Below are 26,835 nucleotides of genomic sequence, written 5' to 3' on the forward strand. Positions count from 1 at the left end.
CAAAGACCAAAGCTGAGGTAAAGGGATGAGTCAGGGGGCTTCCCTTAAAAGCAACACACTCAACAGATTTATGAGGCACTGAAGCAGCTTACCTGACATAATCACTGCTCTTTTTGTTCAAACTGTAGTTGGTGAGATGCATGAAATTGTTCTTGATGTGTGTTGTAGTCTGATCGTACTTAACTGTAGCAAATCTGTGGAGAAAAAGGTTCGTTTTTTTTTTTTTTTTACTCGAGATAAAGTGGAAAAAAAGAATGCACATTCTCTTCTATGTTGAAGCTGTAACTTGACTTAATAATTGCGGCACGTAAGGGAGAAAATAGTCTCTGATAGAGTTTCAGGGCAGTTAGTGCCACATGTGCTATAATGAAAATTCCTTGGCACACCACCGCGTACCTGAATATCAACACCACCAAAGGAATGTCAGGAGATAAAAGCAGGATTCAGAACTTGGCCATGATTTATTGCTCACAGTTGATAATGAAGCCAGCAAAATAAGAGGGCAGTGGCACGGTGTTTCCAGCATGAGCACATACTTCTATCAGAGCGAGGCGAGGAGCCAGCTATTCACTAAATCATCTTCCCTCTCCTGGCCTACCTGTATCAGTTCATAGTCCGTTTATGGTTTAACTTAGAAAAATGTTATCACTTTCAAATAAAACAAAAATAAAAAAAAATAAATAAAAAAACTTAAGAAATTCTGTTGAGTTATGTTCAGATGATATCTGAACAATAACTGAAAAAAAACAACAACAAAAAAAACATTTGATTAGCACATCCTACAACTGAAACAATGGAGTGCTTTGTTTCAACATCTCCACAGCAGTTGGACACAGAGGCTGATTTCTAAAAGCTTGGGGTGCCCTCTTGTGGAAACAGAAAGAATATCGCTATGATTAATCTAATAAAGCTTAAAAAAAAAACGTAAACAGTAAACTACCTACAGAATTTAAATCCACACTTAAAGCACAATTGAACAAACTGGCAGATTGCTCAAAACTTCACCTTAACATAGCATGTATTGTCAAACATGCTAAAAATGTAATAATACATGATAATTCTGTTTTACTTGGATTTATTTTAATTTATTTAGAGCTAAACACGTTAACGAAGATAGTGTTCAGAAATTACTTTTGATGTGAATTTGCAGTGTAGAATGAATGAATATATTTTATTAACCCCACAGTGAAATTCACAATAGTAAAAAAATTGGTGAAAACACTTTAGTACCGTTAGAGTTCGCATTTTCATTTTCTTCCTGAACATTTATTTCAGGTGACAGAGTTATGACTAATAAATTAAACAAAGCAGAACGTGAGCTAAAGAGGTACAAAAAGCATATCATCTATCAGTTCACAGGAAACTGCTTTTACTTTGAATGGTTTTTAACATGTATATGTAAATATGAAGTTGAAGTCATCACAATTATTTTCAGCTTACATGCTTGAATAAAGAGTGAGACATATTGCCTTTGGTGTCACTTTGCACATTAATAGAAATAAGATGAAAATAGGTATTTGCATCTTTCTGTATGCATAATGTCAGTGACTGTGACATTTTATAACACATACAAGTAACTCTGTTACCTTCACTTGTTATATAATTCTGCAAACATCAAACATAACTTTAAAAAATTTGACTTCACAATTTGATGCCTTGAAATTGCCCCGTCTCTTTAAGAAGCTCCTACTCTTTGACACTTCATCGTCAGCATATCATCACAACAGACTTTCTCCATTAATTAAACTGTTTACACTTTTTCTTGGGAGCCTTGGACTGAGAAGTAGTTCATATCATAAGCTCAGATGACGCAGTTTCACCAAATGTTTGCCAATTGCTGCAGCTAATCTGCTGAAGCTGTGTAGGGAAGGCTCAGGCGCTGGATGGAGACTGCAGCTCTAAGGAGGAGCTTTGAGGAAATAGGCAGAGATTTGTGTTGTCAGACAATTACTGTTCCCACTAATCCAGAGCCAACCCTTAAGGAAACCCCCTCCTGTATGGTCCAACCCTGTGAAATGTTATAGTTGGCCGATTGGTAAAGGAGGGATGTAGAAAGTACAGATGTACCAATAACTGTGCCACCAGTTATTTTGTACAAAAATATGGGGACTGAGAGACGCTGCTAAAAATATTACTGTCATGATCTGTGGGACTGTGGCTTTTGTTCTTTCTTTAGCTTACAGATTTCAGGTGCTTTCTTAAGTTTAGTACTTAAATATTTGATATATTGCTTGGGATTGTAATTTGAGATGTTACTACAGACTCCCAACAAGGTTTTCCAGTCTCCTCTTTGTAATCCTTGCGGTGCTTTATGTTTTCCATGTTTTGAACTTTGTTATCAAAGGTTGATGTTTTTGTTATTAAAATACTGTTTTTGTTCACACTCATGTGCCTGCATGTGGGTCCTGTCTTCATTCAATTTAGAATTTGAATGAAGACAAATTTAGTTTCAATTTAGAAGCTCTACCACTCCACATGCAATAGCATGCATTTAATATTACAGTACCTTTCTACTAAAAAAAAAATGTGACCACTGACATGTAACTACTACATAACTACTAAAACCTACATACACTTACCTAGCGAGACCCTCTTCATAGACATAGATGAGCAGCGGGTTGAAAGATGTCACCACTACATATAAACGAACGTCAAACTTGAACTCTGCAAGCAAAAACAATGAGGACTGATCATAAAGAGCTTTAATGTCCAACAGTCAAAATATCCACTATGTCTTACCATCGATTAATAGGGGGTTATTTATGTAGCGTGACACCAAGACGTTTTCATCCATTAAAATCTGATTTGGCTGTTCATGGGAAGCGACACAAAGGCGACAACATGAAGAACACACAAAGAGGATATGCAGTCAGTATTTCATCTTGGAGATAAAGCAACAATGTACAAGTTAATTCACATAAAACAACATTAAAATATCGACTCCAAGCAGCTGCCACGACATTGCAGTTAATCGTGAACATCAAAGGACCGTCACATGGGGAGACTTTTCTGCAACGCTGGTCATAGCAGGTCAACCTTCAATAACAGCCTATAAAAACACAATCTGGTGCTGGGAGATGGGCCATTTATGTGTTGCAGGTGGTGAAGTTGAGTTGAGATTGGAAGGGTGGGGGTAGAGTAAACCCAGCGCTGGCAGGAGTTCAGAGCAAAACCAAACCGAAAAGATGGACGTATTTCTTTCTTCTCTCCAAATATCAAGCTGACATTCTTTCCACCATTGCATAAAAATGCCTGAGAAGAAGAAGAATCGTGGACATATTTTCCAAGAGTGAGAACCTTGTTGGCCTCCTCTGAGAGCGGAGTCCTTGGAAGCGTGTGATTTACTCCACTGGGCTTATTAATGTCTGGTTGAAACTTATTTCAAAGACAACTGTATCAGCGCAACCCCCACACTCGGATAACATCTGGCAAAGTGACTGCCTGGGTTCACACAACATTTTTCACGTCCGTGTGCACAAACTGTACTCCTACACGACTAATGTAAATCTGTGCTAACACATGAATTAGTAGGACACAGGAAAAAAAATGACTGACACCAGGGCATTTATATTAAAAGGGAGGTTTGGTATCTTCTGTTTCAAGTATGTGGTAATTTATCGTCTCTATCTAAAGTATTTTTTTTCTTAAATCACATTGGTCCTACACCCCTTTGTTCGGTAATTATTTTTCAGCTTTTCTCCTACTGCAACATCATACACAATTAAACAAAAATATTTTGTTATTTCCACTCAAAAAAAAACTCTTTTAAGCAAAGAAAAACCTGAGCAGAGAAAACAGAAGAATATTAGTTGGCAAAAAAAATTAGAAACAAATAAAATAGAAAACAAAACAATTAAATTTAAATGGCTTCAAGTAAATTAATCTCTTCTCCAACTCATATCACAATTTCATCTATTTCATCTTTCCTACATACGTTTTGGAGTTGGAAATTGCACAGTTTTAAAAAGTGAAAATCACTTACATTGCTGACCAAATAGATTCCCCGTCCTCTTGAAGATGCAACTGGTTTAATTATCCATGGTCCCTTGTCCTTAGCAAAACAACCTGAGTGGGACACAGAGGACTTTTGGAAACCACTACAGATGTCGGACACTGTGAAAAATTAAGTATCTTTCAAAAAGCGTTTACACCCTTTCAACTTATTGTTATTTTGTAACTTTATTACAACAAACTTCTATGTATTTTTATTGGGGTTTTATGTGATAAACCAACAGAAAAAAAGAAAGGTTTTTGAATTATGAAGAAGCAAAATTGTACATGGATTTCAAACATTTTTAGAAACAAAATTCTGCATTTTGTAGGGGTAGTCTCAAAGCATGATGTTTTACAGTGTGGATGTTGTGTGCGGGACGATATGCCGTGTCGGTTCTTCGACACACGCTCCTTTAGCATGTAAGGTTTGAAGTTCTAATTTAGTGTCACCTGACGAACGCACTTTCCTACAACTTTATCTGTGATCTGCCTGATGTGCTTATTGGTCTTGGTGATGCTGTTTGTAGGCTAATGTTCTGTAACAAACCACTGAGGCCTTCGCAGAACAGCTTTATTTGTTCTGAGAGGAAATTACACAGTGTGGAGCTTCATTTGCTAATCAAATGACTTGTTAAGCTAAATTGTTTCACTGGATTTTATTTCGGGCTATTATATTAAATGGAGCTGAATACAAATGTACATCATACTTTTCATCATTTTATTGGTAAACAACCATTTAATCTCTCCCCTCCACCTCTACATAGTTAGGCACAATTATTGTGTTAAGTTTCAATTAAATAATTTGAAGTCGATGGTTGTAATATATGACTGAATGTGAAAAAAGTTGAAGGGGTATTAATACTTTTCCAAGTATTCTATATCATAAAGGCAGCTCTGCTTAAGCTAAGTGAATCAGGTGAGGGTCTTACTGCGGAACTCCTCGCTCTCAGAGGGAAGCACAAAGGTCTGAGGAATTATATGGAAGTTTTTGAAGCCGTAAGTCTGCTGCATCCGCTGGATGTTTTTATAGAGATGGTCTTTGCGAGTTAATTCATATGACCTGGAAATCAGCAGAGATTTCAGTTGAAAATGTGCTCTACTTTGACATGACATAACAAATACAGAAATAGATGACAGTCATAGAACACCGCCTGCCTGACAGCGTGATTCATTTCATGCTTCAGAGAGGCACCAGTCCAAACTAAATGTGTGTTGCAGGGGAAGCCAAAAAATACATTGCCTGAACTGAGGGGTTTGGAAAGGATTAGTAGTGTTATTTATAATACAGAAACCAGTAACAGGACACCCGGGTATTTCAGCGTACCTGGGAAAGTGGTTGACCTTCTGGAACTCTTGAAGGCTGTGTAGTAGGTAAGGCTTGAGGTGAGATCCAGTCCACATCAGGTTGAAGTTGTTACTGTTTGGGTGAACCTGAATGACAGAAACGTGGACCGACTTGCGCTTAATCGCATCCCATAAAGCAATCACTAAAATAAAGTTAGTTAAATCCCTGCCATGCACTGTGAAATAAAATCCAAGACCAGCACTGAATTATGTGAATTTCAGAACCAGATCACTCCATGGCCAATGGACAAAATTACAGCATGGACTTTTAAAATTACAGCAGAAAAACAGCCAACCCAAAGATTTTCCTTTGTGCCATGGGAATGCTTTGCTCAGTTTTACACTAAATACATTACTAAAAAAAATAATATTTATCAGAATACAAAATTCAAACAACTACTCTGTTTTTGGGGCTACCACCACATGTTTGTAATAAAGTGTGGCTCTTTAGTGGCAGACACTCATGTTAATTTGATCACTGGTCAAATGAAAGTCAACAAGCACAGGACTAAAACATAAAAGAGGTTTAAAGGTTAACCAAACAGAGGATTGCAACCATTGATAATGCTTTGAATGTGTAATTGTTTTCTCCAGAGCAGCTCTCACAGTTGCATTGGAAGTAAACAGATGAAAGAAAAAGCTGAATGTTTGCTTTTCGTCCTAAGGGACACAAATCTTTTAAACCTGCATGAATGAAGAATGAGCATTACCTCATGAAACCCATGATTCATGAGTATCCGTCGTACTAGGCGGCTGTCTGTGCGAACAATCTTGAAGGACATATTATATCTCTCTGGTGAAAGGAAAACACACAAGAGACAAGCAAAAATTAGACTGTCCAACATATTGATGTTCTACATTTAAAATGTTTTCTATAACTTTAAATGTCTGTACCTCCAACAGAGCAGATACGCCTGTTTTTTGAAACAACAGCCTCGGGTAGAAAAACAATAACTGGGATTGTCCTGCTAATGCCACTCCATGCGATGCAAGGATGTTCTCTACTCAGAAAATTAGACATGTGACATAAAAACCTAGTGAGTAAAAAACATTACTGAGTAATTAATAAGAAAAATTGCAACCATATAACAGAAATCCACTTTGAATATTATAGCCCAAATTTTTAGCTGCCATTACTAGGCACAGGATGGCTGCTGGTCAATGTAACAAGGTTTTCCTCAACTACATGGATTCATTGTGTTCATAATATGAAAGAAGCTTTGTTTTGCTCTGTTTAATAGCCAAATTGTAGCACTGTTATGGTCTGTTTTACCTGTTAAGCAGCCTTTACCTGTTTGAAAGAATACAAAAAAAAAATGATTTTTGCAAATCTTCAAAGTTGCAAAAGACAGAGCTATGGAATACCTCGCATCATTGTTAGTAAGATATAATTACAGTAGGTTTATTTATAAATACTAAATATGTTAAAATATTTTAGTAGCAGTAGAAATAACTATTTTTTCTGTTTTGTTTTAAAGGGAAATAGTTAATGTTATACATTTCGGTTTTAAATTTCTGTGCAAGAACCCAGCTGTTGTGTAATCATGGTTTTTACTTTACAAATCTCATACTAGCCCATGCCTTATCATTACAAAAAAGCATGAACATCTGAGTCAGATAAAGACAAGAATCTGGTAAGGCCAGTAACAAATGCATCCCCTCACTGTACTGACTCACCCTCATACAAAACTTCAAACCAGTAGTGACATGCATATCACATAGCAAATATAAGATAAGGCATGACAGTGATAAAGTGCGACTCAATCAGGTATGACCGGTATAGATAAAGCGGGTGAAATGTAAACAATTCCTCCATCCAGTTTTCAAAGCAACTATGAGGAACTGTGTGGAAAATAAGTTTCACTGAGATATCAAGACAAATACACTTGACAAACTATTCTGATATTTTAAATGGATATACCAGATAAAAAATAAAAGTCTTATCACAACTACATCTCGGAACTCATTCAACTTAAAATGCTTAAGAAAGGCATTGAAAAAAAGATACCTGAAAATATTTCCAACTGAAAATGAGGGACCAGCAAACAATATGCTAGAAAACGTTCAGCAAACTTTCAAAATATCATATACACGACACTGTCACTGTACCTTACTTACTGAAACTAAGACCAAATATAGGTAGCACCCACTGTTAAGAAAAGGTTAACATTTTTTATTTTTTCTCAAGAATTGTAAATTTCACACCGGCAAGTCCTTCTTTTTCTCAGCAAGACAATGGATAATCTGCACAGTTCTGCAAAAACAAAGTGTTGTTAGCTAACTACCATGCCAAACTGAAACCATTATTTTGTGTTTTACTCAAAACAGCTAATAATACTTATATTTAAGATCTCTCTAATACTATTTTCATGGAACAAAATAAAAAAAAAAAACACTAAAGTTGTACTGCTCTGTGTCTTGCACTCTTGGAATATTGCATTTATTAATGCATGTTCATTCAGAGTACGCATGCCTCACTTTAGACTCTAGTATCTTTAGTAGTATCTGTAAAGTTATACGTAGTAGTACTTTGAATTATTCAGTGTAATGTGTTGCCTGATTGTTGTACATTGCCCTGTTCTAAATGATTGATTCCTTCTAATACAAAAGACAAGATAAGGTTGAAAAGCACAATAGCTGTACTATATTTTATTTTATGTTACATAACTTGGGTTAAAGATTTGTTTTCAAAATAAATGTCTTAACACTGTTATAATGAGAGAAATATAAGAATTTTTAGTCAACACAAACTGACTTAGGACAAGCACACTGAAAGCAGATGATACAGTAATGGTCAGTAAGGTATGACTAAGAATAGCTTGAAGAGGGAATTATTTGGCCAAAAGAAGAAAGACCAGCTGTCACATTCACAATGGAGAGATAGCTTATCCTCTTTGCATATCAAAAATTTATAATAAACTCTTCAATGATGAGATCTGATTTTGTCTAAAAAAAAAACATTTTGGTTAGAATGTATTTACTTACAATTTCTCAAAATATCCCTAGAGATTGTACACCAACAATTAAATAATACAATTTAGATAAACTATGACAATTTGTAAAGATATAGACTAGGAAAAAAAAACTATGATCTTGATCCATCAAGGTGGCATATTAATCATATCTTAAGAGGCACATATTGTAGTGTCAGCCAAGGGATCAGCAAGGTAAGAACCTAAGTGAGACTAAAGAGGACAGTCTAATTACACAAGCTGCACACACTTTGAGAAAGAGCCTCTCTGCAGCTTGTAATGGTAGAGAAAACATTGTGCAATACGCTAAGACCATTAAAATAGAAAGCCTACAATTGGAATGCTTAAGAATGGTATCCAATCTAAAATATTTAAGATTGATTTATTTGTCATTTCAGGTATGAGCAAAAAAAAAAATCTGACTGAAGCAAAATTATGCAAAATATCTACACTTCTTTATGCTCGACTAGGGCCGATATTATGTTGTTGTGGTGACTGAAAATACAGTTTTTCGGTGTCATTGAACATTTTAAAATAAATTGTAGAATTCAATCTAATAATTTTTATTTTAAATACAAAAAACAGACTAAAGTATACAATAACATGCAATATACAATAACCACAAATTGCGTTTATTATAATAACTCTTCAGTTGTTCAGCATATAGTATACGTAAAACATGTCACATCTATGTAAAACATGAAATACAACATGCTTAGATCCAAATGGGATGAGTGGCATTTAAATACCAGTATTACGGATACTGTATTGCTTTGCCTCCCACTTCCACCAAATGTTTGCACACAGGCTATTGTTTAAATGATGTAAGGCAGATTGGTAATTAGCTTAAATGCGTTGTGTTCTAACAGACCAAAGTGTTTTTTGTCATCAACATTTGGCTTTACAGCATTTGGCTGTACTTTCACTCCAACACACAAGCTGTCCCAAAATATGACTGCACAAAAAGACAGAGCTCATCATTTTTTATTTTATGTCTAAAACTAACTGCTAAGATATACAATAGATATACTGTAAGATATAATAAGATTATTAAATAAAATGTTTTATATCCTAAATATATTTACATTTGTTTCCACACCACAAAAAAATATCCCACAGCAAGTTTCTAGAACAGATTGCTATTATTATTATTATTATTATTATTATTATTATTATTATTATTATTATTATTAAAGTGCATCAAACAGCAGAAGAGGAGTTCTGAGATTACCCATGTTCGTCCTCAGAAGAAGATTCTGAGTCCTCTTTCTCCCGAACCACGGCTGGCATTTTCCCATCAAAGTCAGGCTGACTACCCGGTGAAATCCTCCAGGTAATAACGAAAGCTGCTCTACTGAGAATAGTGGTGGTTACATATGTACGTACACATATTATAGCACTAATTTCTCTAAGCAGCAAATACCGACACCCGCATTAAATGTATAAATTAGTTCAGACAAAAATAACACCTTCATAAATCTACCTGTGGCGGCGATGAAACCTTCTTACTGCACATACACAAGACGTTGGCACGGACTGGCGGTTATACCATATGCTGGTACCAACCAAAACAGAGTCACTTTAGATGTAAAACCAAAGTAACAGTATTACTGAACCTAAGTATAAATGTGAACCAATATAAACTTACCCGTACCTTCTGGTGCAGAAACGCTAACAGCTAACTAGCTGGCGGAAGCATCACAGCGCCGTTAATCTTCCTGGTTACTACAACAACTGAGTAGCAACAGTGCAGTGGGCATGCGCACTAGCTAAAAACGGTTGTCCACGTGAGGAACGTTTAAACTAAACGTTAATCCCCCTTTACAGCAGGTGTTAGTAAATTAAATCCACAAAGAAAGACTTGTTTTATAAGAAATGGGACTGTTGTCAAATCGTTTTTGGATTATATTAATGTAAATAAGTTTTATTTATTTATTTGATTCACATCATGAAATTAAATCCGAATCTCATGTAAAATTCCATATAAAATTGTGTCGACTTGCGCAATATTTACCAACCCATTCAACACCTTTTATTAAACTCTCATTTCCGCATTGAAATTTTTTTTATGGTGTTTTGTAACATTCGGATCTTAAAGGTTATTACCAGCTTCTATGACGGAGACAAGTTGTGCAGAGATCTGAATGTGTCATCTTTCAGTTTCCATTGCCACTGCTATTTGTAATATAAACAAAAAACTGGGAGCTATGTCACAAACCTACTTCCTGATTTTACAATATGTTCGTTCCACCTTGATTTTTTTTTTATAATTATAGAATTTATTTTAAAAATTATGACATCTTGACAACCCTGTTGTGGCCAGATAATTGGTTTAACTATGGTTTCAGATCACTTTTTTCATCTTTATGAATAAGCAAAATACTTCTTGAACCAGACTTAATTTAGATATAAGTACAATAGCTCAGTAGAAGTTCAAGGCAGCATACAGTCAGAAGGCTGTATGTGGGATGAGGAAAACAACTGACAGACAGATTGATGGTTGGACAAACATAAACAAAGTCTGAGAGAACATGTATTTTTCTCCCCTTTTTCTTCCCTTTCAATATATCAGAATCTGAGAAATGCTTCAATTTTATGCTTTAAGAAACCCTCTGAACTTTGTAAATGTGTCATGCAATTTTAGTATGTCTGGCTTAGATTATGTTGTGTGGTTTTCTAAAGTCAAAATTAATGAGACCATTTCTGTTGTAAATCATCCCTAAATATAATTTCAGCCCATGTTTCAAGCCAAACCCCAAAATTATGCAATTAACTGTTACAATGTAATAAAATCTGCAGTGACATCTATGTACTAGCCCCGCCCCTATTTAGAAACACTAACATGCTGTCCACACGCTATACGAATGGGTGAATTGTTATTGGTCCGCATAAGAAATTGGGCGGTATCTTAAGTTTTAGGACGACCAATCATAATAATGGTTCGATTGAATGGAGCCATTTTTGGAGTCTTGTTATTGGCTTACCCTGTGGCCAAAGATTGGGGAAAAGTCACCGTTTCAAATGTAGCTAAATACTCGGTTGGCTGAAGTCCACCTGTGGTTTTTAGTATTTAGTCTTGCCAGATTGTGTTTTAGAAACATGACGACGCTGTAGTCTGGTTATCGCTGGTGGGTAGCTATGGTTTTCTTTGTTTGTTTTTTCCCCCTCATTGACGAATTTACAAAAATATTAGTCTGTTCAAAGATATTAATGATTGTAATCTCTGACAGATGACCTTGAATGTGTGCGTTAAGCCGCTCGGTTGCTCCTGCGGTCTGAGCTTTCCTGGACTACTGTGAGCCGACAGACTCTCTGACAGGTGCGTCACTGACAGCAAATATGAGCCGCTTTCTGAACGTCCTCCGGAGCTGGCTGGTGATGGTGTCCGTCATCGCGATGGGAAACACCGTGCAGAGCTTCAGGGACCACAGCTTCCTCTCAGAGAAACTGTACACGGGAACGCCAGAGTTTGGTGAGTATGTATAATGTCAGATGGAAAAGTTGGGACAACCCGTGTGTTTTCTAACAGTTCTGATATTCGATTTCTGATTTGGGATCAATTTGAGCACATCATTTTGCAACTTATGCGTTTGCAAAGGGTTTTGGAACTCAAATCAGTTAGAAATCTGACATAACACAATACAGAGAATAGTTTACAAATGGAGGAAATTTAAGACAACTGCCAACATGCCCAGGTCTGGTCTTCCATGCATGTTCACCCAGAGAACAGATAGCAAAACGCTAAAAGAAGTCTCCAAAATCCCCTAAAATACCACAAAACCAACAAGCTTTTGCTGGCGTTGATTCAAAAGTAAACGGAGATGTAGGCAAGAAAAGGACTTCTGGAAAAATATGGACATCTGAGTATAAACTTGAATTATTTATATTTGGAAACAAGAACAGAAAATGTGTTTGGCTTAAACCACATACAGGAAACAAACCTCATACTGAAAAGCATGGAGCTGGAAGTGTCACGGCTTTGGGATCTGGACCAGCAGACCATTATAAAATCAAACATCAAGTATCAGAGCAGAATATTTGAGAACATTTATAATGAGAGTAAAAAGATTAAGCACAGATCTTGATTTGAAATGGACTTTACATGCAAGAAACCCCTCAAATATCTCAGTTGAATGTTGGAGTAGAAAAAAAAAATCCTCGGATTGATGTCAGCGACTGTTAAACAATTACAAGACTCACACCACACCACCTGGAAGGAGATAGAACTGGCAAATGTTGATCAACACAGCAAGGTTTATTTTATGATCATGTAGCTAATCAAAAACAGGCTTTAAAAGATTCGTACATATACTGACTGCTTCATTATGCCTCCCTCTCTACTCCTCTACTTTCTCTAGTAAATGGTCTCCAAGCTCGAACATTTGGTATTTGGACATTGCTGTCGTCAATCATCCGCTGTGCCTGTGCCATTGATATCCAGAACAGAACGTAAGCTATATGGTTACGTTTTAAAACTCCTACATGCTCATTGTTTACAATCCTATGGTCATATTAATACATATTGGCTTCTACAGGCTGTATCACATTACTTTATGGACATTTGTGTTGGCACTGGGTCACTTTCTGTCGGAAGCATTCATCTACAAAACTGCACCACTGACTATTGGAGTGATGGCACCACTCCTTGTTGCAAGTGCGTATGGAGGGGTAATTGCCTCAAATTTAGGATTTTATGCTTGAAACTTTTACTGGAAATGTATTTATTTGAAAAGCATCACATCTTATCTTGCTTTTCCCAGGTTTTTCCATCATAGGAATGCTCATTGGATTCCAGTGTTTTCCAGAGATTCAGGAAGAAACGGGAGCACGGCAGAAGAAGCGAAACTAGTTTCCTCCTCCTCCTATTGGCTGAATCCACCATCAGCACACAGGCTTGGACCAGTAATTGTGTGCCGGCTTTGGCATCATGAAAGAAGTTCACATGTAAATGACTTTTTTGAGAGACTTTGTATTTTACCCTTTACATCCTTTGTATAAATATATATTTTATCGTTGACAGTGCAGTAGTGGGTTTGCAGTGGTGGGGGTGTTCTGGGTTTACCTACTTAACATTCAAGGGAGCAATATTATAGCAGAGTTAAGCCACATAGTAATCTGGAATATAATTTTTTCACTTCATCTCTATTTTTTTATCAGTTCAGACTTACCAAAGAACTACATCATGTAACTGTTTTACACACACAGTAGCCGTTTGATTTTTACCTCAGAAACAAAGTTGAGGTTTTATGAACTCGCAATAAGAAAAGTATTTATTTGCAGAGCAATTCAGACATCTTGATTTTAAAGGTGTAATTGTTTTGTTTTTTTGCATTATTTTCAGGAAATCATCCATGCTCGATATTTGAATTAAACTTCACATTTTTGCCAGCATTTCTGGTTTTATTTCTTTTTCTTATGAATATATAATTCCAACATGTACCCAACGTCCTTCATGATTCACAGATCTATCAATCTATCTTCAGGACTATCTATAATCTATCTTCAAATAGGCACAAAATACTCAATTACCTAAAGAATATTGAGGTTAACCATCTGGGGATTCTAGGGTGTTTGATCAAATTTGATTATCAAAGAAACTGAGCTGGTTCTCCAGACATTAAACCTTTGCATTTTTGGTTGGAATTTTGTCCCATTTTAGTATGTGTGTTTTTTTTATCTAATTTCCTGTACTGTTTTCTTGTTACCATATCTTTATTTTGATGGTACTGTGTCATCTCTCTCCTTCTCCCAACCCATCCTAAGATGTTTAAAATCCCCCTTGTGGTTCATTTATGTCCGTTTAATTTTTGGTTTTTAGCCTAAGCTTACCAACTGCTCCTCATGCAACCTGTTTTACTTCTCTTTGTAACCAGTTTTTGGTGGGAATTTTAATATTAGTAGTATATTAGTGCGTCTCCCATGTCATGTTTTTCCAAGGTCATTTGAATCCATATTATTTTCTGGTGCTTCCTAAATCCCCAATATATTCATTATGAAAAATGTTTTACAAATTAAAATTCTGAAAACTACTTTAAATTACTGAACGACTCAGTGGTTCAGAAATATAAGCCATGAGGTGAGTGCAAATAAGGAAAAACTCACTGTTACAGCAGCACAGAAATATTTATTATCACCAATATAAATGTGCAACGTACAAAAGCTTGTAGTCAATGTTTGGCAGTGTTACAGTACATAGTTCTACAATGACTTTCTCACAGCTACAGAATGATCTGATTAAATGTGGAAATCATCTAATATTCCCACACAAAAAAATGTGCATTTTCCACAAACATGGACAAAGGAACTAAAAGTCATTTCCACACTATTTGATATTCTATTTTCAGAAATTGGTACCAATTCATCAATCAATAAACCCATCAGTCCATTTATTTACCCACCATCCATTGATCTTTGCACCTGTAAATCAACATCAATCCACTTCTCTCTATTCAATATTCATCCACCCATTTTTCCATTCATTCATTTCTCTATCCATCATTCACCCAGCCTGGTTTTTAAAGTTTCATAATCACAGTCCATCTGCTGTAGAAAATGATGTCATACACTCAAGTTGAAATTCTATGTTAATTTCCAGAAAAAAAAAAAAGTTGTACCGGAAATCAGAGCCAACTCCGCTCACACAACCTATATCATTCTGGAAAAAATATGCAGTGAAGACGTTTGTGTGCAAAATGGCATATTTTCTTTTTTATCCATCTTTTGCCAAAATTCTTCATCTTCTAGATATTTAAAAAAAAAAATAACGATTCAGACATATTCTTGTAAAATGAGAAGAAAACTGACCTCTGAGTGTACTCTGATGCACAGCATCAATCAGTATTTATACTTGGCAGAATACCAACCAGGTGATCCTTTAATGGCAAACGGGTGACATATGAGCCTTACTCAATGTAAAGGAAGGACGTCCCAGTTATGATCTACATTTAAGATCACTCTGATAAAACACAGAACTCACAAACAGGTGCCTTCAGAGTAAATACTTAAGTTCAGTTACACACAGCACAAGTATCAGGAAACACAGATTAATATCTAAAAAGTCATGAAAATATGTTACTAAAAAACCCGTTGGAACGTTAATAGATAGGAGTCAGAAAATTAGAGACTGTCAACTGTAAGTGATGCATTTTCTGAAAGTGCATTTCAAACGTGTATAAAAGTTGGTTTAGAAATTGCATTTTAAATACTAATGTGATTCTTTTTGTTGCACGTCAGTACAGTAAAAAAAGGAGCAGCAGTTCTTAATACTAAAGAATCAAAGATGGGTGTCCATCATGGTCACAGAGTCTCCATATACTCACTAGTCACAGCAGCATGTTGCATTGTAGTTACTTTGGCATGTTTACACATGCCGACATGTCCCTTAAGACTTTGTTTCTTCTCTTTGTGGTTTGCTGAGGAGACATCATTTCACCTTAGAACTTCCTCTCCTTCAGGATTCCTTCTTGAACATCAGTGGCCATCATCTGGAAGAGACATGGGCAGACGATAAGCACTACTACAGCTTAGAAAACATTAATTAGTTACCATAACCATGCAGATTATACACAACTAGAACCTAGATCCAAGTAGTGATTGAATCAGATCTGAACCTTCAGAGTCACATAAAGATATTTACAAAACCAGCCTTCTACCAACTGAAGAATATTTCCAGGATTAAAGGACTACGGTCCCAGCAGGACAAAGAGAAACTCATTTATCAATAGCCTTCAATAGTGTCTTCATAGGTCTGCCTATGAAAAAAAGAAAAAGAAAAAAAAGAAGACCGCTGTTGTTGACCCAGAATGCTGCTGCTTGGGTTCTCACTAAAATCAGGAAGATAGTGCACATCATCCCAGTTCTAACATCCTTACTCTGGCTCCTTGTAGCTCAGATAATAAACTTTAAAAATACATTTGTTAGTTTATAAATCACTGAACAGATTAAGACCGAAATACAAGACCTGTTGCTGTACCAACCTTCCAGACCACTGAGGTCTTCTGGTTCAAGTTTATCAGTAACCAAAACCAAACATGGAGAAGCAGCACTCAGTTTTTATGGTAGAACAAACTTCTCAAAAACTGCAATGCTACTGAAATATAATTTCTTTAAATCAAGGTTAAAAACTCTCCTTTTTAAAGTTGTTGACTAGTAAGTGGAACACTGATCAACATATTTGATATGCATTGATGACGACATTTGACAAAATGATACGTTTGCTTGTTTTCAGAACTGGTGACTGTTTTTATCATGTAAAGCACTTTGAACTCCCTTGTTGATGAAATGTGATATACAAATAAACTTGGCACAAACTGATTATGTTTGCATCAACAAGAATATAATCGGTGTAAGGGCTACAGTTTGCCATAGTTTTCATACTTTTGAGGTTTCAGGGAGTTTTTGTTCATATGACCCTACCTTGTTGTCACATCCATTTAGATTTTTGTGAAGTTGTGAGGTAAAGTCATGACTCCTGCTGCATGCTGTGGCTCCGTAGTCTCGCACTGGTGTCTTGGACTCTGTAGGCTGTAATCATAGCTCCAGTATCAAAGATCTGGGGGGCCCTTAGGGTCACCTTTATCCTTCACACCATGTCACCTCTAAGCTCTTTGTACAGACTTTAATAAGGAAACTGTAGCATACCTAAGATCAAACTTAATTTCCAGAATAATTTAGTTTCCAGGTATTTTTAGAAAGCCATTGACAAAAGAATCTGGTCTTAAGTTCAACAAGTATGTAGGAGTCCTGGTGTTTTAAGTCAAAGCTGCGTTTTTATTCAAATTTAAGCAAAACAAAACAAAACAAAAAAAAAAAAAAATCAAGGAATTCTGATCGTTTTAAAATGCAAGCTGCAGATGACAGTGAATTAATGTTTGAATTTTTTCTTAAAAAAAAAAAAAAAAAAAAAAGTTTAACAGCTGGATCCCAATACATTTTGTTTCAGGACAAATTTCTGCATTACTCCTTTTTTGGTGTCTTTAGAATAACATGACACTGTATAGTATATTACCCCTGTAAAGTTTGTTTTGGTAATTCAGCTCAAAGTAAAACCAACTATACAGATTCCCTACTCAAAATATATTTTAAGGGTTTATTCCCATTATGGCATATAGCAAAACTAAAAACTCAAAATTGAAACATTTAACTGAAATGTTATGACTTGCACAATCATTGGGATGACAGCTGTTCAATTCATTTTGCTGGAAATAAAATGAGCCGTCACAAACATATCACAAATTATCAGGTATTTTGCAATTTAATTTCTAAATCACAAAATATCTGAAAGCAGTTAGCTGCACCGATACTGAAAGCTTGGAAAGCCATTTCTGAAGCAAAACATAACCACGCAACTGACAACAATCTGTTGTAAATTGTAAGCAGCAAAAAAGAGGCTTGTGTTTTTTGTTGAAGGCTTAGACATACCAACACAAAAGTTTATCCCCTACAGCAAAGAAACCCCAGAAATCACCCAGCAGGATGTTGCAATGAGGAAAAACTGGAGCCAAGCAGCCAGAAGAAACTGCAAAGACCAAACCAGACTGGGACCTGATCTGGTGAAAGATCCCCGTTTCAGACCTTAAGCACCTCACACAGATACTTACACTCACTCGCTGCACCTCAGCCTGTTGATTGGCCTTCTGCCGCCGGAGGTCAGATTTGATGAATCCTGTGAGAAATAGAGGCATTATACTGGTAGACTAAATGTTTAAAGTTGATGCAATTAAAAAGAAAGGATATTTCTACATTCTAAAAGGTAAAATGTGCCAAATAAATGTCTTGTGTGCTGCAACTTTGCATTAGAGGGCAAAAACCCAGAACAAATTGCATATAGTGTGAAAAGAATTTTGTAACCCGACAACTGATTTTCAGTCAATGTTCAGCAAAGCACGGATCCAACACCAAAAAGCTGGTGGGCTTCACAGGAAATAGTGAAAACAACTTTATCCAAGTTATTTCACAAATTAACTATGTATGAAAATATGAAGTACAAACATATTGTGGTGGGAAAATTATTGTAAAATTAACACCTGCTAGTCATATTAAATTAAGTGCTTGTGAAAGAACCTGTATGGGTTACACACACACACACACACACACACACAAGGTTGGGAGTCGTTTTCCTGCAGCTACATGGGAACCAGACCGTTTCTGACATGTTTTAGATCTTTATCCTTGGTATAAAACCTATGTGTTGACTCAATGGTTCATTATTGATTGTCTTACAAGCTCTCTGTATTGTGCACACCGTACAAAATAAACCTGATTGAGTGATTGCATCTCTTTTTTTTCCTGCAACAAAATTTAAGGTAAAAACTGTCCACGAGCAACTTTCACAAATTTGTTTTAAATGTATCCACCAGGGGGCAGCAAACATCCAAATATGATAACAGCTTTTACACAAGGAAGTAAAAAAAAAGCAAAAATAAAAACGGACTTGCAGAAGTCTTCATGCCCTTTGACATTTTGTCACATTACAGCTGCAGACCTTAATGTGTTTTGTTGGGCTTTTACACAACAGAGCCACACAAAGCACTGCATAACTGAAAAGTAGAAAGAATATGAGTTTTTGACATGTTTCAATTAAGAGTAAAAGTGTGAAGAATGACAAAGTACTAAATGATATGCTTTTGGAATTTGATTTTCCTATTTGGTTGGAATCCATGCGCTTTTTCATTTTCATCTGTCCCCACAGGAGAAAACGATCCATCATCTTTACCAAGTTTGTGTTTATCTTTATTTTTAAAATCTAAAAATAGTACTGAAATTGTGGTTCTTTAAAAATAATCAGTTTCATATAGTAGATATTTATCTGAAATTATAAGTTGTAATTTAAAAAAAAAAAAAAAAAACACTGACATTTGCAGCTTTAAATTAGTTTTTGTAAAGATTTCAGACCCTGGTCTATAGCAATAAAATCCCAATAAATAAATTGTAGTTTGTGGCTGCAAAGTGACATATTGATGCTCGTGTCTCACCTGTTATTACTGTTCCTATTAGCAAAAAAATACACAGAAACACATTTCCAGTTAAAGTTCCCCATTTATCGATAATCTTTCCTTGTACAATGGTGAAAACGATTCCAAAAATCTGCAACAAGAGTCACATAAAAAGTGTTTATGGCCCAAAAGTAAATACATGCCATGTGTTTAGAATGAAAGTGTGCAGTTAATCAGTGCCACCAATAACCGACCTGAGCTGAACAGTTGAGCAGACCCGACGAGGTTCCCTCAGATTCTGGGAAGGTGAGCTCCACTGCGAACTCAAAGCCAAGAGGGAGATATCCGGTCATGAAGAAACTGTGGAAATCAAAACAGAACCAAATGCCAGGTAATCTTTTGGGATTTCTACTCAAGTACAATTACATTGATGTACTGCTGCTCTTGCCCACATACTAATTGCCTTAATTAGTACTACTCAAATGTCCTTGAACACGTCACAGTATATCAACATCTGAGTTTGTCTACTTACCCTAGAACTCCAGCGGTGATGAAAACCACCCAGAGGTGCCCCAGGTTCAGGGTGAAGGTGTAAACCAGCATCCCAACCAGAGAGAAGATATACACCACCAGGGTGGTTTGTCTGCAGGGACCAGAGGAAGAAATTTTAAAAGAATTATTGATAATAAGTATACCAAACATCCACACCAACTGTAAGAACTCAAAGCTAACCAGGATGTGCAGATAACATTTATGAATCTGAAATACTTGAGTGGCTTTTATTTCAGTCCTTTCCAGGCTACTGCTGTTATGCACCTTTGTGTTTTTGAACACTTTTTTTTCTTCCACTTCCATTAAATATCTTTGATTCAGCACAACGAACTGCCAGCTTCTTTAGCAGTGAGCTGGTGCAGGGTGTCGGTGATGATTGTTTATGTGTAATAATTATTTGGAATATTTTGTCATAATCTTCTGAGCTCATGTTGGGTTTTCACTGACTATAAGCCCTCAAATTCAATGTAACAGAAATATAGCTAGAAATAAGCAAGCGTATGCAATGACTAGCAGTTTCATATTTTGCATTAAATGATCTAAAATTATAGACTGCATAGAGAATTAGAAGCAATGGGAAAACAATATAGGATGTCCATAAGGATGGATGATACTATGTTCAAATACTAAGATGTTTAAGAATGTTTTTTTAAAAATTCCTAAAATCTACATTTAAATTGGCTTAAACATTTCACAAGACAGAGCAAAAAAAAAAAAAAAAACGGTTCAAAAGGTAGAAAGTATATCTTTAGATAAAATTAAAAGCATTAACTTGGAATTTGTTTTTTAAATTTAGCTTGTAGTCCAAAAAAACCAAACAATATTAATACTATTAAAAACACTATTCTTAAGTGTATCCCAACCACTTTCTGTGGAAAAAAAAAACATGCTTACTTTGAGAACACAGCCTCTTGCACAGTCATGCGTAAATTATGCTGCAAAACATTTTGTGGATATAGCAAAGTCCAGTGAATGTCTGACACAGTAAGACAATGTGAGGGTCCAGAGTCAACCTGAGCCAAACTGCTTTGACAGCCATGCATTTACTGTGGCATGTGAGGAATCTGAGGACTTTAACCTGCCACAGTAGATTGTGCGCCTCATTACACGAAGCACTAACATGTGAAGACACAAGGAGACACTTACTTTGAGGAAAGCATTCCTAATTCTTCCCAAAAACAACAATACTTGTTTTTTTTTTTATTTTATTTTAAATTCAGCTTCATGTACCCCAAGAATAACCTCACTATTGAAGGTTTTCAAGGTCTTTGAAGGATTTCAGCAGAGGCTGGCCTCAAAAACATTCTTTTAATTGAACTCTAAGCATTTTTTTTATGTAAAAGTGTATAAAAACAGTCCTGCTGGATTCTTGTTGATCTCAATTCAACTTGAGCAATTAAATATTATTGGTTACAAGTGTTTCTCAAACTAGACAAAAAAAAAGAAGATCTTTCAGTAATTCAAATCAAAATGTAAAAACTCAGAGTGATATATCGTGTTTATTTCTGCTAAATAATGATTATGGCTAACAGTAAATGAACACCCAAAATTGAACAAATCAGAAAACTACTTTATGTAGAACTAATATATGATATAGTGACAGTATTTTATTTCACAGAACTCAAGGATACAGTTATTGCCAAACCTTTAACACTATATTTTTACCTTCCAACATAAATTTGGTTACAACACTCTGAACAACCAGCTCCTGACCTTTTGTGGTTGGACCTCATTCTGGAGAGGAGCAATGACGTTTTTTTAAGTTAGCTCCGTATTTTGATTTTGTAGCCATCAGATTAATTTGATTGTGAGAACAAGTTGACCAACTGAACATGAAATTAAATAAAAGGCACTTCGCAGGAGAAAAATCCCCGCACTGGTTGTTGTTTGTGCCAAACTAATGTTTGGCTTCTCATTGATGTCTGATTGCATGGCTCACTTTTACCTTTACAAATATCAGGTTTCACAAACAGAGTTAGAGGAGGATCTTACTTGTAGGTCTTGGTCTTGTCAAGCCAAAGGCCACAGATGAGAGATCCTGCCATTCCAGCAATGACAATGGTTAAACCGATCCTCCCAGCATTCAACTCTTCACCCTGAGGTGAAACACCAGGGTGATTAATTATTGATTCATGGAACACGGCCATTATTTTACCCAGACTCCTAACATCCAGAAACGTTATCTTTGTGATGGTCAGCTGTCCTGAAGCTTTAAAGTTTGGTGGTAAAATGAATTGCACAAAAGCTCAAAACATAGAAAATGTCAACCAGTGCTAAGAAAGGACAAAAGAAGCTTCACAGAAGAGAAAATTTCTCTAGCAATAAAATAAAGGAACTTACAGGATAACGATCAATTATCATTCGGTTTAAAAGTGTGGAAATGGCGTAGAAACTGCCAACGTTCAACCCTGCAAAAAAAACCAAAAAAAAAACAGAGACCTTTATTATTCTGAGATAATCAGCTGTAAATAAAACAGAATTACACATTAGCAGCAAAGAAAAGAGGACATGCAATTTTAAGGTAGGCAGATGTGTGCCGATCTTCAGAATCAAGAAATGGCTAAGAAAAAAAGCTTATTGTTGAAAATTCCCTGTATAACCACCAAATATCAGCACAATTATTAAACAGGTACACAAATGGAAAAGTGGCAAATGGCCCTGAAAGAGGAGAAAAGTTCATCTTTACATGACAGTGTGGAGAGACTGCTAGGAGGGTCATAAAAACAAACATTTCCAAAGTTTTCACACATTACGCTACTGCATTAAGCTATGTTGAAAGGATTTACACATCTTTCCCAGGGTCTTCCATAAATACACATTTTAAGCAAGAGGGGCTAACCATAGCCGATCACAAGTAACATGAAGGCCTTGTTGCACAGCAGCCTCCAGATGGAGGCCATGTAAGAGTAATCAGTGGAGCGGGAAATCCTGGTTTGAGCCTGGGACTGGGTTGGTGGGATCTCTGGTCTCTCCTGAAACACTACAAAACAAATAGTCGTGCAAAGAATCAATTGCTGAAGAGACTGGTTTAGGATGATTAATGTAAACGGAGCTACAACACAGAACCCTAATGCCCTTTTGGGGGAGCAGACATACCGATGACCACAAGTACAAAGATGAAGGTGGCCACACCCGCACTGATGTAAAACATGAATCTGATGTGATACGCCAACTCGTCTACATCCTTTACATTAGGAACAAGCATGGGTGGGACCAGGAACCCAATGGCAACACCCAACTGCAGAAAAAAAAAAAAAAGAAAATGAAAATACCATTTACAAGCAGACGTCAAATACATTACAAAACCAGTAGAACGTGCACATATAGATCTATTTAAAATTCACATTTTTCCTCAGTTTCCTGGTTTCATTGAGCATTCAAAGCAACCAGAAGAGTTGATTCTATTTGACATTTTCATATGTGGCGGGAAAAAAATGTATTAAGATTGATTTTGTGAAAAATGTCCAGAATGTCTGCAGGAATTAAAACGCACAATAAAACCTGGAAGCACAAGATTCAAGGACAGAGGGCAAAGCAAGTGAACATTAACAAAAATGGGTCTTTTTATTGTTACTAAAGGCCTAAACCACAAAACAACCAGAATGTTTGTCCAACACAGGTGAAAGAAGACGCTGAAATAAAAAATAAAAAATTCACACTTGACAATAGGTTTGAGGAGTCTTTTTCACATAGTAAAAACTTCTAAAGTTGTTCGATCAGAAATCTGTCATATGCAAAACTTTTCAAAGACCCATTTTATGTCTTGTAGATAAGAAAAAAAACTGATAAGCTTTCAGGAAAAATACAAAAATGATTCTCTACCTCCACAGTGAGGTATGCAGCTCGCTATGTGGACATGTCCTGAATGAAATTTCAATTTCTGCTTATTTTTTCCAAATTTTTAATGCATGTTGAGGAGCAGACTCTAAGTGGAAAACAAACATCATTATCAGCCTTTTGTGTTGTCAAAAGAAACACACAACCTAATACTGCAGGCATTTCTCTATACAATAGAGTGCTTTGCGTAATTCTGCAGTGGTTTTAACCTCCTTGTCAATATTAACAAGTGGAACTAGAATGAATTATGAACATAAATATCCAGATTTATTTTTTGCTAAATTATTAATTTCCGCATATCTAAAGTTATGTGAATGGTAGATCCATTGTATATTTATTTATTTATTTGTTTGTTTGTTTTGCTTAGATCCTCCTCGTCAGTCAGCCTCCTGCAGTGAAGCAGCTGCTGGGGCTGATCTGATTGTTCGGTGAAGGAGTGAGGAGTGAAAAGGTTTTTGTACCACAAATTAACATCTAATTTGTGGTACAAAATCTCCAAGTCAACTCGGAGATTATTTTTTGTTATTTTTACAATTAAAAGAAACCTCGTTGAAATCAGAAAAGTCTCCGCGAGTGCTTTTTATTTTTTCTTTGAGTGAGTCGAAAACCTACTTCTGGAAGACTACTCTTGCATTTTTGTTGTTTGGACTTTATTATGTTGCAAGAGTGGCCATAACAATTATTTCAAGACTAAAAATAATAAATAATAATAATAATAATAATAATGCGGGTTGCATACAGAAAGTGTGAACATCCTTAATCAATTTTACACCTCCTCCCATTAGTCAGAGAATTTTATTAATCTGCAAAGATGTCTGAAATGTCCAAGTTAAATATTCCTGATTTTTCTAGATTTAACTGGTATTTCAAAAGATCGGCGTATCAGTCAGCAGAAGGGCACAAAGCACAAGACAGAGAGACAGTAAATGGAGAAAATATGGGACTACGAAAAGCTGAATGTTCCTCAAATGATTAAGACAAGAAAACAGGTCAGGCAGCCAAAAACTCAACAACAAAGCTGCAGGAATTTATGGTCACATTCTTGGCATGATAATAGAAGTCTGCTCTTTTAAAGAATACATTCAGGCCTGGCTACATTGTAGGACATGTTGCTGTCTGAGAAATGTGCCACAGCAGAAAAAATAAATAAATACTGGAAATGACTGCATGAACATAGTAAACCATGACAGGAGCAGCATCATAGTTTAGGGTTGCTTTTTTTTCAAAAGTCGGTAAAGTTTTTTTGTTGGGGTTAATAAAATAAACTGGTTCAACTCAAAACGTTGAGTGTTTAAAACAAAAACAAAAAAACAGTTATCCAGCATTACAGTTAATGAAAAAAGTTGAAATTTTAAATTTTTTTAAAACCCAGTCATAGGTTTACTTTAAACAGTTCCCCCTTGCACTAAAGATGCCTGCATGAACACAGTGAAGGACTGAAAAAAAAGTTGAAATTTTAGATATTTTTAAACTCAGAAATGTCAATGTTTTTGCTAGAAAATTTCTGAGCTTAAATCTCAAAATTTCTGATTTTTTTTCTAGCAACTTATCAACTTGTCCTTGTTTATTTTCTTAGAAAATTTCTGATCAATCTAAACGTTTCTGAGGTATTTGGCAGAAATTTACTTCCCCCACCCCCATTCTTACCTACAGTAAACCCAATGCACAAAGGTTTACTTCAAACAGTTCCCCCTTTTGCCCATGTTACCCCCACGTTGCCCCATCAACTTACTCACCTGATTCCCAAACACTCCAATGGAGCAGGCGGTGGAAACCTCATTTGCTCCGAACCAGACTGAGGCCAGGTTGGAGGGGATCCCGAGGATAAAGACCTGAGCCAGAGCGCTGGCAGACTGTCCGAGCAGGGTCACCCAGAACAGGTCGGGTCGTGCGCTGGCCACCTTTATCCACGTCCCTGCGCAGTTGAGCGCGTTGGCCACCAGCGCAGTGCAGCGCAGTCCATACTTCTCCAGCAGCCAGGTGACCGGGAATATGAAGGGGATGTACGCGAGCATGTAGATCATGGACAGCCAGTCTACAGCGAAGCCGTCCACGTTGTAGAACTTCATGATGATGTTGCTGATGATCCCGTACTGGATCCATTGGTAAGCGTTGCTCAGGGAATAAGCGCTGAACAGGAGCACAATCACCCAGCGCCTCTTGTAGAGGTGCGTCGGGAGCGCCGAGCCGCGCTCCCCGTTTGGGATGTCAGCCTGGATCTGAACATCTTTGCCCAAATCCGGACTAATCTCCTTGGTGTCCTGGTCGCCTTTCATGCTCTCCCGTATAGAATGACACTCAATGCAAAACACCGATGAAATGAAGGAACTTTAAATGGAAACAAAACTGGTATCGCTTTCGAGACATCACGTGATTCTGCCCAAAAAAAAAAAAAAATTAAATGTTCCAACAAAACCAGGAAGTTCTGTGGCCACATCAGCAAAAGGGGAATTGATCAGAAGTCAGGTTGTTTGCACGGGACCGACCTGCCGACCCAGCAGTTGAATCAATACTGAGGATTTTCTCAGAAAATCCATTTCACTCCTCCCAGCTGCTGAGATAAGGAGGACAATGAAACAGAGAGCCAATCAGTGTCATGCTTTGTTTTTGTTAAGTCTTTCATTTTGGTTTCTGCCCTTTAGTGTTAATTTTATTTACATATTCTTAAAGTTAGTATATTTCCCCAAAGTTTTCCGTTCCCCTGACAGCTGTCGCCAGTCAGTCAATTAGATTCACCTGGTTTCCATCTCATTTCTCTCATGTGCTTACTGGTTTCTTCAGATCTGTTAGATTTTCCACCACTAGTTGGTTTGTGTTTATGAGCTTATTCAACCCTGAAACTTTTTTTTTTCCCATCATCCTGTCTGTATATTGGTTTAATTAAAAAATTAATTTAGATAAATCTCAAAACTTTTATCCACATGGTTTTAAAATGTGTAAACAGTGTGTTAAATACGCAATTTAGTAATTTAAAGTGAAATATTAATTTTCATATACAGTAAAATCCCATGTTAAGGATCACAATAAACCCAATCGTTTTCTAATATACTGTTTAATTATATTTAAATATCTATGGTAAAAATTTATTTTTAATAAAAGACTTCTCATTTTATTCCTTTTCAAAATAAAAATGATTTATTGCACATGTTTATAATTTTATTTGCATGCATATTTATGATTTAAAGACTTTTTAAAATTGGATT

General features: G+C 36.2%; 3 protein-coding genes across 6 annotated transcripts in view; 1 reads left to right on the plus strand and 2 right to left on the minus strand.

Annotated features, from left to right (window-relative positions):
- Positions 1-10,032, minus strand: part of ttll5 (tubulin tyrosine ligase-like family, member 5) — a 61,653-nt gene extending 51,621 nt beyond the window's left edge. Inside the window, exons 1-11 of one of the 3 annotated variants that reach the window (XM_014996596.2) lie at positions 9,964-10,032; positions 9,793-9,864; positions 9,541-9,660; positions 6,232-6,338; positions 6,048-6,130; positions 5,318-5,424; positions 4,923-5,053; positions 3,983-4,065; positions 2,740-2,809; positions 2,580-2,664; positions 93-194 (exon numbers count right to left, since the gene is read on the minus strand). In XM_014996596.2, coding sequence (XP_014852082.2) covers positions 93-194; positions 2,580-2,664; positions 2,740-2,809; positions 3,983-4,065; positions 4,923-5,053; positions 5,318-5,424; positions 6,048-6,130; positions 6,232-6,338; positions 9,541-9,599 — 827 coding nt within the window. In that variant the 5' untranslated portion in view covers positions 9,600-9,660; positions 9,793-9,864; positions 9,964-10,032. The other 2 variants (XM_014996594.2, XM_014996595.2) reach the window with 2 other exon arrangements.
- Positions 10,033-11,278: 1,246 nt separating this feature from the next.
- erg28 (ergosterol biosynthesis 28 homolog) lies at positions 11,279-13,326 on the plus strand. The gene is made up of 5 exons (XM_014996624.2): positions 11,279-11,437; positions 11,540-11,781; positions 12,668-12,758; positions 12,845-12,963; positions 13,070-13,326. Exons 2-5 carry the CDS (start codon positions 11,649-11,651, stop codon positions 13,156-13,158), a joined length of 432 nt encoding a protein of 143 aa, XP_014852110.1. The 5' UTR covers positions 11,279-11,437; positions 11,540-11,648; the 3' UTR covers positions 13,159-13,326.
- A 1,087-nt stretch (positions 13,327-14,413) lies between these two features.
- On the minus strand, positions 14,414-26,514 carry flvcr2a (FLVCR choline and putative heme transporter 2a). 2 transcript variants are annotated; one of them, XM_014996610.2, is made up of 11 exons: positions 25,369-26,511; positions 22,892-23,033; positions 22,635-22,775; positions 22,136-22,203; positions 21,788-21,891; positions 19,776-19,886; positions 19,498-19,603; positions 19,283-19,394; positions 17,909-17,973; positions 16,725-16,832; positions 14,414-15,793 (listed from the first exon to the last, which is right to left on the minus strand). In XM_014996610.2, exons 1-11 carry the CDS (start codon positions 25,906-25,908, stop codon positions 15,743-15,745), a joined length of 1,548 nt encoding a protein of 515 aa, XP_014852096.1. In that variant the 5' UTR covers positions 25,909-26,511; the 3' UTR covers positions 14,414-15,742. The 2 variants fall into 2 exon arrangements, with proteins under 2 accessions (XP_014852096.1, XP_014852097.1); XM_014996611.2 differs by lacking the exon at positions 16,725-16,832 and having other exon boundaries at positions 25,369-26,514.
- Positions 26,515-26,835: the final 321 nt, after the last annotated feature.

Source organism: Poecilia mexicana, unplaced genomic scaffold (genome assembly GCF_051168715.1).
Source record: "Poecilia mexicana isolate PSO_F unplaced genomic scaffold, ASM5116871v1 scaffold_22, whole genome shotgun sequence".
In the NCBI taxonomy this organism is placed as follows: Eukaryota; Metazoa; Chordata; class Actinopteri; order Cyprinodontiformes; family Poeciliidae; genus Poecilia; species Poecilia mexicana.

Coding starts and splice junctions, on each gene's coding strand:
- erg28 (XM_014996624.2), top strand. CDS start 11,649: ATGAGCCGCTTTCTGAACGTCCTCCGGAGCTGGCTGGTGATGGTGTCC. Junction 12,759..12,844: donor ATTGATATCCAGAACAGAAC/GTAAGCTATATG, acceptor TGGCTTCTACAG/GCTGTATCACATTACTTTAT. Junction 12,964..13,069: donor GGCACCACTCCTTGTTGCAA/GTGCGTATGGAG, acceptor TGCTTTTCCCAG/GTTTTTCCATCATAGGAATG.
- flvcr2a (XM_014996610.2), bottom strand. CDS start 25,908: ATGAAAGGCGACCAGGACACCAAGGAGATTAGTCCGGATTTGGGCAAA. Junction 19,604..19,775: donor ATCACCGCTGGAGTTCTAGG/GTAAGTAGACAA, acceptor TGATTTCCACAG/TTTCTTCATGACCGGATATC. Junction 15,794..16,724: donor TAAATGGATGTGACAACAAG/GTAGGGTCATAT, acceptor TGTCTCTTCCAG/ATGATGGCCACTGATGTTCA.